An 11,570-nucleotide genomic window follows, 5' to 3' on the forward strand; every position below is an offset into this window, starting at 1 on the left:
AACATGCTTTCAGAGGCCTGAAAGCAACCAAAAAATGATAATAAACTGAATGTTGAAACAAAAATATTTTCAAAGCAAACAAAATAGATACCTTAAAACCAAAACTAAAAAGCTATCTACTGAATAGGTTCCTTAAAAATCAGCTCAGAGACTGGGCGTGGTGGTGCATGCCTTTAATCCCCGCACTCGGGAGAAAGAACTCCAGTCATCTCTGACATCCATTCCATTTCTGACAACCCTCCCTAAACCTCCCCATATTCCCATCCTCACCCCATCCCTATGCTTCCCCCCCAGTCCCAACCTGGTCCCAGATGGACTTTCCCTGCCTCCAATCCCCACCAGGTCCGGCCACTAAGCCTCACTTCCCCACCCACAGTCTCCTCTATGGCTGAATCTCTCCCTACTCCTGACATTCACCCTTCTCTGACCTTACTTTATGCCAAACTGTCTGTCACCCCAGCCCTATAACCCTCCAGCCTTGACTCCAACCTGATCCCAACCTCAGCTCTGACTGAAATCCCACCAGGAAGCTCAACATCAGCACTTGCGCAGTTTAGCTTTAAGCTGGTAGGAGTTGCTCTTTCTACCACTAGCAATCAAAGGAAGCCCAGATATCCTCAATACTCCCTTCTTTCTATACAACTAAAAACAGAATGAAGGTAACCACAAAGGCCAACTTGGGGAGCGAAATGGTTGACCAGGTCAGCGGAAGTGTGAAAGGGAGAGAATGGACAGGGAGTGACTGAGTTTGGGATTTTTAGTGCCATTCATTCAGTCAGTAAATATTTATTGAGGCTGTAATGGGCTCCAAACCGAGTGTCCAACACCAAAGATGAAGAGTAAACAAAACAGACAGGTTCAGGCCTTCGCTCAGGAGAGAAAACAGGTGAGGAAATAGCTGCAATTCTCTGAAAGCATTTGGGGCTGGGGAAGTAAACACAGTTTGAAGGAGCCAGGCCAGGTCTCCCCAGGAGAGTTAAGTAGAGGTGAGGCTAGACTCTCTGCAGGGACGATACCTTCACATATGAGGGACAAAGGGAACCTATTGAGTGTGAGGGGTAAGGATGAGCATGAGGCTGTGCCTGCAGGGATTATTCTAGAAGGAGGTAAAGCCACCAGCCCACAGATGCAGAGAACAGCCATCCACTACACGTACACACACACACACACACACACACACACACACACACACCTTTAACTCTATGTCACATCAAAGAGACTTTCACACAGACAAACATGGGGCAGAAATTTTATTGGAACCAGCTGGCTTGTCCAGCTGATTGACAGTTGTATGTGGATATATAAAGTTGCTGTTGCACCCTATCAAACAGGAAGTGCCAAGAGGGCAAGGGCTACAGCTGCTAGTCTTGCTCCATCCTTGGCTCAGCGGGTACCCAACATGCACATCATCCTCTGTGACGCTGGCCGTGGGGGAAAGGGGATTCTCGTGCACTGGGTCTGACTTCCCAAATACCCTTTGCCCACCCACAACTCCTAAGGGGAAGATGCTCTCCAGCTCCATCACAAGGTTGCCTGGTGACTTGATGCTTCAGCAGCACCTGACCTGATGGCCCCAGCAGGCATTGCAACATTCCCCAAGATGGGAAAGGAAAACAATTTCAAGAGTTCATATCGCAGGACACAGAGCTGCCAGACAGCCTGCTGGAACAAACTTAGCAGTTGGGGTGCTGTTCCAAAGAGAGTCCACATAATTTCAGATGGGCTAATGCCAGATGCAGGCCCCAGTTCTTTGCTCTAACGCCAGGGTTAGGCTACAGATGTGCCCATGTTAATTTTCAAAGTCATGGGTCAAACATGTATGAGTTCAGTAGAAATGGTGACATTCTTTCTGATGAAAGTATAAAGCCAGGCCTTGGCGGGCTATCAACACTCCCGCAGAAAGTAGGTGTGGGCCCTGAAGATATTAGTCTCCAACTTCTCCTGATTCTGTCACCTCCCTCCCAAACCACATAGCATCTGTCCAGAGCCAGAGTACACACACACACACACACACACACACCCTTGGCACAATGTTTATTCTTTCTTTTGAAAATGAGCTCTTCTTTCTCTGGTGGTTTTCAGAGGTTTGAAGTGATAGAGGAAGAAGAGGAAGCATGATGGCGTGCCAAAAATGCCTTGCTAACCAGGCCATGGGTAGCCAGGAGCTTGAAGAATCCATAGCGAAAATTTTGGCCAATGAAAGCATAGATGATGGGGTTGAGACAGCTGTGGGTAAAGCCCAGGATCTCAGTGATATACAGCGCCCGGTCAATGTCATGGCGGCGCTCACAGGTCTCCTTGATCACATGGGTCCTCATGAGGGTGTCCGCAAGCAGGACCAGGTTGTAGGGCAGCCAGCAGAGCAGAAAGACCAGCACAACAGCAAAGATGACCCACATGGCCCGGTGCTTCTGCCCCATGTGGGCCTTAAAGAGCGTGCGCAGAGTGAACCCGTAGCAGAACAGCATGACCAGCAGTGGCAGGAGGAAGCCAAATGTGTGAGGCAGACTACGCAGCACCATTCGCAAATTTGTTGTGGCTTTACCCAGGACCTCGTAGCAGACTGTTCCAGAACCGAATGATTCATAGGCCTCACGGAAGATGGCAAAGGGCAAGGACAGAATGAAAGATAGTCCCCAAATGCCCAGACATATGAACTTAACCAAGTGGCGCTTTTGGGTCAGTGTTCGAGTGGCATGGACAATGGCCAGGTAGCGGTCAACACTGATGCTAGCCAATAGCAGGATTCCACTGTAGAAGTTGGCTTCCTTCAGGAGTGACAGCATCTTGCACAGGGGTGTGCCAAAAATCCAGCCTTTCACATGGAAGACAGCCCAGAAGGGCAAGGTCAGGGCAAAGAGCAAGTCAGCCATAGCCAGGTTCAGCAGGTAGACATCGGTGACAGAACGGTTCACTCGACTGTATAAGATGACCAGTATCACCAGGGAGTTTCCCAGCAAGCTCAGCAGGAACACCAAGGTATAGACAACAACCATAGCTTCCTTGTTGGTTAGCTGAGCAACGTTTCCGCAGGGACTGAACTCGTCTCCTGTAGGTAGCGTGCCAGTGAAATTAAACTCATCCTCAAGGTCATCCCACATATCATCAGTAGTATCCAAAGAGTAGAACAGCTTAGGAATGGTCATGGTTCAATCTAGTGAAAGGTTAGAAGGAAAGAAATATGGTTTAGCATCTCAGACAATAGTCATTCTCATAAAGAGTATGGAGTAGCCTTGGCCTCTCTGCTGCTGTGACAGCCAGAGTTTACCTCCTTTGCCTTCAACTTGAGCTCCTATGGAAACTGACTTCCTAGTGCTGTCCAAATTCTCTGAGACCCAGCCTGATATAAGATAGAACCCAGGGAAGATACCTTTGCTCTTAGCTGGCCCTACAATTCACGACCCTACCTCTAATCCTACCCTGTCTCCCTTTAGCCTTCTCTGTCCTCAGTCATTCCCCTAGGTTGGTCTTACACATTCAAGAGAGGGCCAGCACTCAGAAAAACTGAAGGAGCTAAGCCATTTTAGGGTGTGTCCTTTTTTACCTTATTTCTTATATGTCCCCCCATTCTTGTTTGCCTTTCTTTTTTAAGATTTATTTCTAGCTGGGCATGGTGGCACATGCCCTTAATCCTGGCATTTGGGAGGCAAAGCCAGGCCAGTTTCTGCGAGTTCATGGCCAACCTGGTCTCCATAGCAAATCCAGGCCAGCTGTGGCTACAGGGAGACCCTTTCTCAAAAAAAGACAAAAAAGGAAATTTATTTTGTGTGCATATGTTTGTGTGAATGTACGCAGCTTGTATGAGGGTGCCCTTGGAGACCAGAAGATCCCTTGGAGCTGGAGCTACAGGTGGTTGTAGTTGACTGATGTGGGTGTTTGGAAATGAGCTTAAGTCCTCTGCAAGAGAAGGATCTGCTCTTAACCACCTAGCCATCTCTCTAGCCCTTTCTCAAAATCTACTGGGAGAAGAAGTGATACCATGAGATTGCATTAAACTGTATGGTGCACCTTGACTTACAGTGAAATTATGTCCAGTTTCAATAGTTGAAAGCATCATGTCAAAAATACATGTAGGGGGCTGGAGAGATGGCTCAGAGGTTAAGAACACTTGCTGCTCTTGCAGAGGACCAAGGTTCAGTCCCAGCACCCACATGGCAGCTCATAGCTACTTATAACTCCAGCTCCAGAGAATCTAACACCCTCTTCTAGTCTCCTCAGGCACCTGTACACACATGGTACACATACATACATGCAGGCAAAATTCATACACATTAAGTAAAAAATCTTTTAAAATGTGTGTGTGTGTATGTGTGTGTGTGTGTGTGTGTGTGTGTGTGTGTGTGTGTGTGTGTGTGGAGAGAGAGAGAGAGAGAGAGTGGGAGGCAGAGGCAGAGGCAGGCAGATCCTCTCTGAGTTCCAGGTCATCATGGTCTACATAGTGAATTCCAGGTCAGGCAGCACTACATAGTGAGACCCTGTCTCAAAAATAAATAAATACATGTAGGGGACCATCCAGGTAGCTCAGGGGGTAGAGGTGTCTGTCATCAAGTCTGACAACCTGAATTCAATCCCAGGACCCACATGGTAAAAGGAGAGAACTGACTCCTGACAGTTGTCCTCTGACCTCTATACAAATGGCACACGCCCCCACAAAAAAAAAGTAAATATAAAAAGAAAAATTTTAATACATGCAGGGCCACTGAGATGGCTCAAAGGGTAAAAGCATTTGCCTCACAAGCCTGACAACCTGAATTTGATCCCCAGAACCCATGGTGGAAGGAAAGAGTCAACTCCCAGAAGTTGTCCTCTGACCTCCACATGCACATCTACACTCACATACACACACATATCATACACACACTAATAATAATAGTAATTAATTAATTTTAGTATGCATAATACACTAGGAATATGGCTCCATTGCTAAAGCTTGTGTAAACTGGCACATGTAAGGCCCTGAGTTGGATCCCCAATACCACAAACAAAACAAAAACGAATAAATAAAAATGCAGGTAAGCTAGGCACAGTGGCACATGACTTTAATTCCAGCACTCAGGAGGAGGGTCATGCAGATCGCTGTAAGAGGGAGGCCAGCCTGGGATGGTCTACATAGTAAGTTCCAGGCCAGCTGGGGCTAGACAGTAAAATCCTGTCTCAAAAACAAAACAAAAATGTAGGTACTCGTGGTGGTGCTAAAAGATAAAGCAGTGACTGCAGGTAAGACTCTTCCACTGTGAACAGGACATGCTGGGTGGGACTTCCTAGTGGTACGGCTGCCTTGCCGTCACCCATGCTCCTGTAAGTGACCTCAGTAAACTTATTGGTTCACCCAGCTGGACTTGGGTAGACTTCTTTCTTTGGTCTGCTGCCCTCTCTGACTAGAGGATTAGATGTTTGTTTACATGCAATGCTGTCAGAGATCAGAAGAGGGCATCTGATCCCCTGGAACTGGGGTTACGACACAGGTACTTAACATGCATGAGGCAATACACTCATACACATAAAATAAATAAAATAAAATAAAATATTTTAAAATAAAAAATGATAAAATTGAGATGAAAAAAGCTGAACCACTCGGGTGGGAGGGGTACAGTTCTGTTCTCTCCATTCAAACTCCTTAAAGAGCCTCTACCCAGGGAGGGGCTAGGGGGATGGCTCAGCTGGGAAAGTGCTTGCTGGACAAGCATGAGAACCTGAGTTCAGATCCTGGCACCCATGTAAAAAGCTGGGCCCTGTGGCATACATCTATAACCTCAGCACTGGAGGGTGAGTGGACAGAGACAAATTCCAAAGGCCAGCCATCCTATCTAAAACTGTGAGCTCCAGTTACAGTGAGAGACCTTGTCTCAAAAAATAAAGTGGAAAGTGACAAAAGTAGATATTCAACTTGAACCTCTAGCCTTTACAAGTTTGTACACGGTACATGTACACACACACACACACACACACACACACACACACCTCACAACTAATTAAGTAAATAATAATTTACTAATTTGCTAATAACCTCTACCCAACTCAAGACTCTTCAGAGAACAGTCTGGAAGCCCTTCGAAGTTAACCAGAAATGAGCAGACTGTCACCTAAAGCCTACTCTCTCCTTGGTGACCTTGGCTAGGGCCTTTAAACCCTACAGATTTTCATTTTCTCATCTGTAAATAGAAGGAGACAAAGAAGCCTTTGCTGGCCTGGTCCTAGGGCAAGTGTGTTCACATCCCCACATCTAAAAATGTTCTCTCCCTGCCAGCGTTGCATCTTCACAGAACACAAGGGCTTAGAGGGAAGCAATAAATATTGAATTGGGGAATTGTCTGCCTCAGCCACATAACTGGAAGGGAATGAAAGGAAAGGTTGAGGAGGCTGTGACCACACCATGTAGGAGGGTAGAGCACAGGGAGGAGACCAGAAGCTGGTAGCAGAAATCCTCAGGTCCCACAGAAACCAGCGCATTTTCTAAAGTAATATTTAACCAAGTCCCCCTACCCCACCAGAAGTGCTGACACACAGAAGTGGCTTCCTTACCTGAGACACCAGCCAGGTATGTTCAGTCAGTGCCAAGCCTGCGGCTCAGAGACCAGAGTGGCTTCACAGTCGGAGGAACTAGAGGAATAAAAGGAAATAGAGAAACCACCCCAAACCACACTGCCCCCTTGGAGCTCCACCCATTTCTGCATTTGGGATATAGATAAAGTCATGGGACCCGAAGGTATCAGAGGCTCCTGGGGTCCAGAGGGGATACCCAGGTGTGGAACTAGGGTTAAGGTGTGTTCTCTGAACCCCTCCCTAGAATATCACTTTCATTATCTTCAGTTTCTTGGATTTCCCAGCATTTACTATCCCCAAGTTCTCTAATAAATCACCTTTGAAAGCTCTTCAACTGTCTTGATGGGAATAAAAGGATAAGAGTTTGGCTTTCTACAATAGAGACTTCAGAAGTCCATAGGAGAGACTTAGAGTATACAGAGAGGAACTTAGGGGCAAGCTGGTGGGAGGGAGTCAGAAGTCTACATTGAACCTATGTTTGGAGCAGATTGTGTGTGTGTGTGTGTGTGTGTGTGTGTGTGTGTGTGTGTTACTAGAAATGGAACCCAGGACCTACAGGACAAGTCCTCTATCACTGAGCTACATCTCCAGCCCCCTTTTTTGTTTTTAGACAGGGACTTCCATAACCCAGGCTGGCCTTGAATTCTATGTAACTGAAGATGACTAAATTCCTGATCCTGTGCAGCACCATACCTGGCTACAAGCATACCCTTTTCACTTACACTACATGCATCTTTGGGATCATGTGGTAGAGATTTGAAGGAAAGGTCAACCCCCCTCTTTTATATAATAATTTCCAATGATTTCTTGATTATAGTAGCTCTGAGGTTTGGGGACATGGTAACTCCTTTCCCTGGAGTCTGACTGGAAAATAGAGATGATTAGGATTGGGGTAATCAGTGATGATGAACCAGCAGGGTATGATGTTATAGCTGCTCCCCTTTTGGTGATGAAGAATAGCTTCTCTGGGAAGCTGCCTGAGCTGTCCCCCAGCGCTTACAGCTGCCCCATGGCTTTACTCTTCTGACTCAATGTCCTGGTTAGCTTTAATTGTCAATTTGACACGACCTAGAGTCATCTGAGAAGGGAGAGATTTCCCAGATTAGATTGGCCTGTTGGGGAGGGGGGCTGTCTTCATTGCTAGTTGATATGGGAGGGCCAAGCCCACTGTGGACAGCACCATCCCTAGGCAGGTGGTCCTGGGTTGTAAAAGAAAGCTAGCTAGCCAGGCATGGTGGTGCATGTCTTTAATCCCAGCACTCAGGAGGCAGAGGCAGGCAGATCTCTGTGAGTTCAAGGCCAGCCTGGTCTACAAAGTGAGTGCCAGGCCAACTGGGGCTATAGGGAGACACTGTTTCAAAAAAAAGAAAGAAAAGAAAAGAAAGCTAGCTAAGCCTGAGCCTTTGAGTGAGCCAAACAGTGTTCCTTCACAGTCCCTGCCTGAATTCCTGCCTGCCTCCCTCAGTGCTGGACTAGAACCTGTACGATGAAATAAACTTTCCTCTCCTGAGTTGCTTTTGGCTAGAGTGTTTTAGTACAGCAATGGAGATGAAACTAGAACACTCTTAACTCCTTCTCCGTAATAACACGAACCCCATTGTGCTGTAGTGATGTTTACATGGCAGACCCCTGCCTTACACACTGAGCAGCTAGAGAGCAAAGGCTTCCTTTCCAGTTCATCTTCGGGTCTAGCCTCTGCCAGGAAACATAGCAAGTGCTGCCAAGGGTTGTAGAAGAAATGGCGTTTCTCATGTGACTCATGGAGCATAGACCACTGGTACAAAAGAGTCGTCTCTTTGCACCACATTCTCACACCTAAGGTATGTCTGACTGCTGCCCTTCCATGCACCTGGGCTGGTCTCCCTGGCTGGTATTGCACCTACCAGCCTCCTCTGTCATCTGAAGTCAACACCAATCTCTGGAAGTATAAATCCTGCCCCTCCCATAAATGCCAACATCTCATAATACTGGTACTTACAGTTGTGCCACTGGCAGGTACGGTGGCCTCCCCTGGGATTCTCTTCACATTTATAAATAGTGGCAAGAGGGCTGTAGCTCAGTTAGGATAGTACTTGTCCAACATGCACAAAACCCTGGATTCAATCCCCAGCACGGTATAAAAATGGGCACCAGGGCTGGGGAGATGGCTCAGTAGATAAGAGCATTTACTTCACAAGCCTGAGTTCAAATCCCCAGAACTCACATAAAAAGCCAGGCATGGTCGTGTACACACCAATAAGCCTAGTGCTGTGGGGGATGGGGCAGGGAAACCCGAGGATCACTGGGGCTTCCTGGCCACCAGCCTGGCTCCAGGTTCAGGAAAGACCCTATTTCAAGGGAATAAGGAAGAGGCCTATAGAACAAGACACCTGACATCCTTCTCTGGCCTCTGCACATGCACACACAAATATCTGCATACACCCCACACGCACACACAAACACACACACACACACACACACACACACACACACACACACACACCACATGCACCAAAAGGGTGGTACACCCCTGTGATCCCAGTACTGAGGAGGTAGGGGCAGAAGGGTCAGAAGTTCGAAGTCATTCTCAGCCACATATTGAATTCAAGGCCAGCCTGGAATACATGAGAAAAAAAAAGTGGTAGGAAGTATAAAGAGACAATTGCCTGGGGCAACTGATGCTGGATTGTTGGCATCTAATGCCTAGACTAGAAAAAACTTAAATGGGGTAGTCCCAGAAGGGAAGGGGCATCAACCCTCACCACCACCCCGTTAGTCATCTAAAGAGAAGGCAGTTCCTGCGGCAGGAAACATTAGGATACAGGCAGAAACTGTGCGGTCTAAAATGCAAAACACCAGCCAGGTTTGGTGGCACATGCCTGTAGTCCCGGCACTAGGGAGGCAGAGGCAGGCGGATCTCTGTGAGTTCAAGGCCAGCCTGGTCTACACAGTGAGTTCCAGGCCAGCTGGGGCTACAGGGAGACCCTGTCTCCAAAAGACCAAAAAAAAAGAAGCAAAACATCTTAAGAGGGTATTCCTCCCTCGGAGCCCCTTCCTTTCTCGGAATTATGGGAGGGGGGTTGTTTTTTTGTTTTTTTCTCACTTTTCCTTTAAAAAAAAAATCTTATATTATCGCTGAAAACAAAACAAAACAAGAACAAATGGAATCACCCAGAAGGGAGAATTTCACCACACGGGGGCAGCAGACGACGGCAGAGCCGGCCTGCAAGGGAATAACAGAAGGGACACTCAAGCCCGGTTCCGGCTAAAAAACAGTTTTAAAACAAGCAAGTTGGTGCACACCTATAATCCCAGCACTCAGAAGACAGAGGGGTGGATTACTGAAAATTTGAGACCAGCCTGGGGAGTTCCAGGGCTACCTAGTGCGAGTTTGGTCTCAAACAACCAAAATTAAAAATAAATAGTAAAGCCAGGCATGGTGGCCCACACCTTTAATCCCAGCACTGACTAGGGAGGGCAAGCAGGCAGATCTCTGTAAGTTCAAGGCCAACCTGGCCTACATAGTGAGTTCCAGGCCAACTGGAGCTACAGGGAGACCCTGTCTCAAAAAGAAAAAAAAAACCAATAAATAAGTAAATAGTGAGTAAATAAATAGCCTCCTTGGGAAGATAGACCTGGAGGATGGAGGTTGAAAGAATCTCTTACCTCGAAGTCAGAAAGAACATTTCCCTGGAAAGGCACAGAGAGCTTGGAATGAAACTTTCCCGCTTGAAAGAGTTCCAGCGAGTCAGCCCACCCAATGCAGTTTCTGCCTTGGTTTTCCACTCATGACTGCTTCTGCTTACACCAAGCACACTATTCTAACAGGAAAGCATTCTCCATTCTAGGAGAACACTCAGTGCCACAAAGACGATTGGGACAGGTGAAGCCTAGACGACAGGCAACTGGCGATAGATGGGGGTCTTCATGATGCTGTCTTAACACTGTATTAAATATGGTAACTTCTATGCTAGACTTCTGTGTTCTGTGTTGACTTTAACACACACATAAGCATCTCCTCACATTCTTCCAGAAGAATCTGCTTGGCTCTGAGGCCAAAGTTGAAGAGGGTTCCTCTCCTCTCCCTGTGACTTCCCCGTGGCCACAGTGACGAGGGTAGAGTATGACCTGATCAAAGCAAAGGTCAAGATGTTTGCCCAATGCCTGGGCAAAGTACGTATGTCATCTTGTGGTAGCTGATGGTCATTTTGCTACCACAAATGACAACACCGTCCAAGGACCCAAACTAATACAGGCAGAGGGAGGTGGATTTTAGAGAATAATCAAGAAACAGAGGCAGGGTCCTAGACAGATCATACTCAGGGCTATCTTCTTTCTGTACTTTGTTGTTAATTAACTATACTGAGCCAATATATTCTTTTATAGTTCAGACCAGTTCAGGGATTGGGGAGTTAGCTCAATCAATAAAGAACTTGCCTTGCAAGCACAGGTACCTGAGTTCAATCTTCAGAACCCCTGGGGTGGTGAAGAAAAGGGAAAAAAAGTCAGGCATGATGGAATACCCTTGCCCTTGTCATCCCAGCACTGGGGAGGCAGATCCCTAGGACTCACTAGCCAGCCTAGCATACATGGCAAGTTATAAGCTAGTGTGAGACTCTGTCTCAAGAACAGTAGGGTGATACCCCAGGTTGTCCTCTGGCTTCTACATGTATGAACATGCACACACATGGACTCATACATACATGAACACACACGTGTATGCACACAAACATACAACAAAAGGAACATTTTGTTGCGTTTTCTGTCATGTGAAAATAAAATCATGCCCAGCTAGTTGAAGTTTTGGGAAAGCAAAAACAATCTGAGATGAGAAAAATATCTAAGAGGGGAGGAATATCAGTAAATCACAGAACTGTAATCAGAATGCAGGCCAGAACAGAACCTGGCAGATATATGGCCTGGCCAGATGCAGACTCTGATGGAATGATCGAACATGAGAAAGTGGCACACAGCACTCACGTGAGGGACCCCCCCCCCAACCCCGAACACATTCAGATCGTCACAAAGGACCCAGAAATCCCTGTTCT

General features: G+C 46.9%; 1 protein-coding gene across 1 annotated transcript; it reads right to left on the reverse strand.

The window, feature by feature from the left end:
- Positions 1 to 1,233: 1,233 nt before the first annotated feature.
- LOC103727810 (C-X-C chemokine receptor type 1) lies at positions 1,234 to 6,591 on the reverse strand. The gene is made up of 2 exons (XM_008825871.3): positions 6,523 to 6,591; positions 1,234 to 3,154 (listed from the first exon to the last, which is right to left on the reverse strand). The coding sequence occupies exon 2, from the start codon at positions 3,144 to 3,146 to the stop codon at positions 2,079 to 2,081; it is 1,068 nt and encodes a 355-aa protein (XP_008824093.1). The 5' UTR covers positions 3,147 to 3,154; positions 6,523 to 6,591; the 3' UTR covers positions 1,234 to 2,078.
- Between the last annotated feature and the right edge of the window lie 4,979 nt (positions 6,592 to 11,570).

The sequence above is a fragment of the Nannospalax galili genome, unplaced genomic scaffold (genome assembly GCF_000622305.1).
Source record: "Nannospalax galili isolate Female #2095 unplaced genomic scaffold, S.galili_v1.0 scaffold127, whole genome shotgun sequence".
Classification (NCBI taxonomy): domain Eukaryota; kingdom Metazoa; phylum Chordata; class Mammalia; order Rodentia; family Spalacidae; genus Nannospalax; species Nannospalax galili.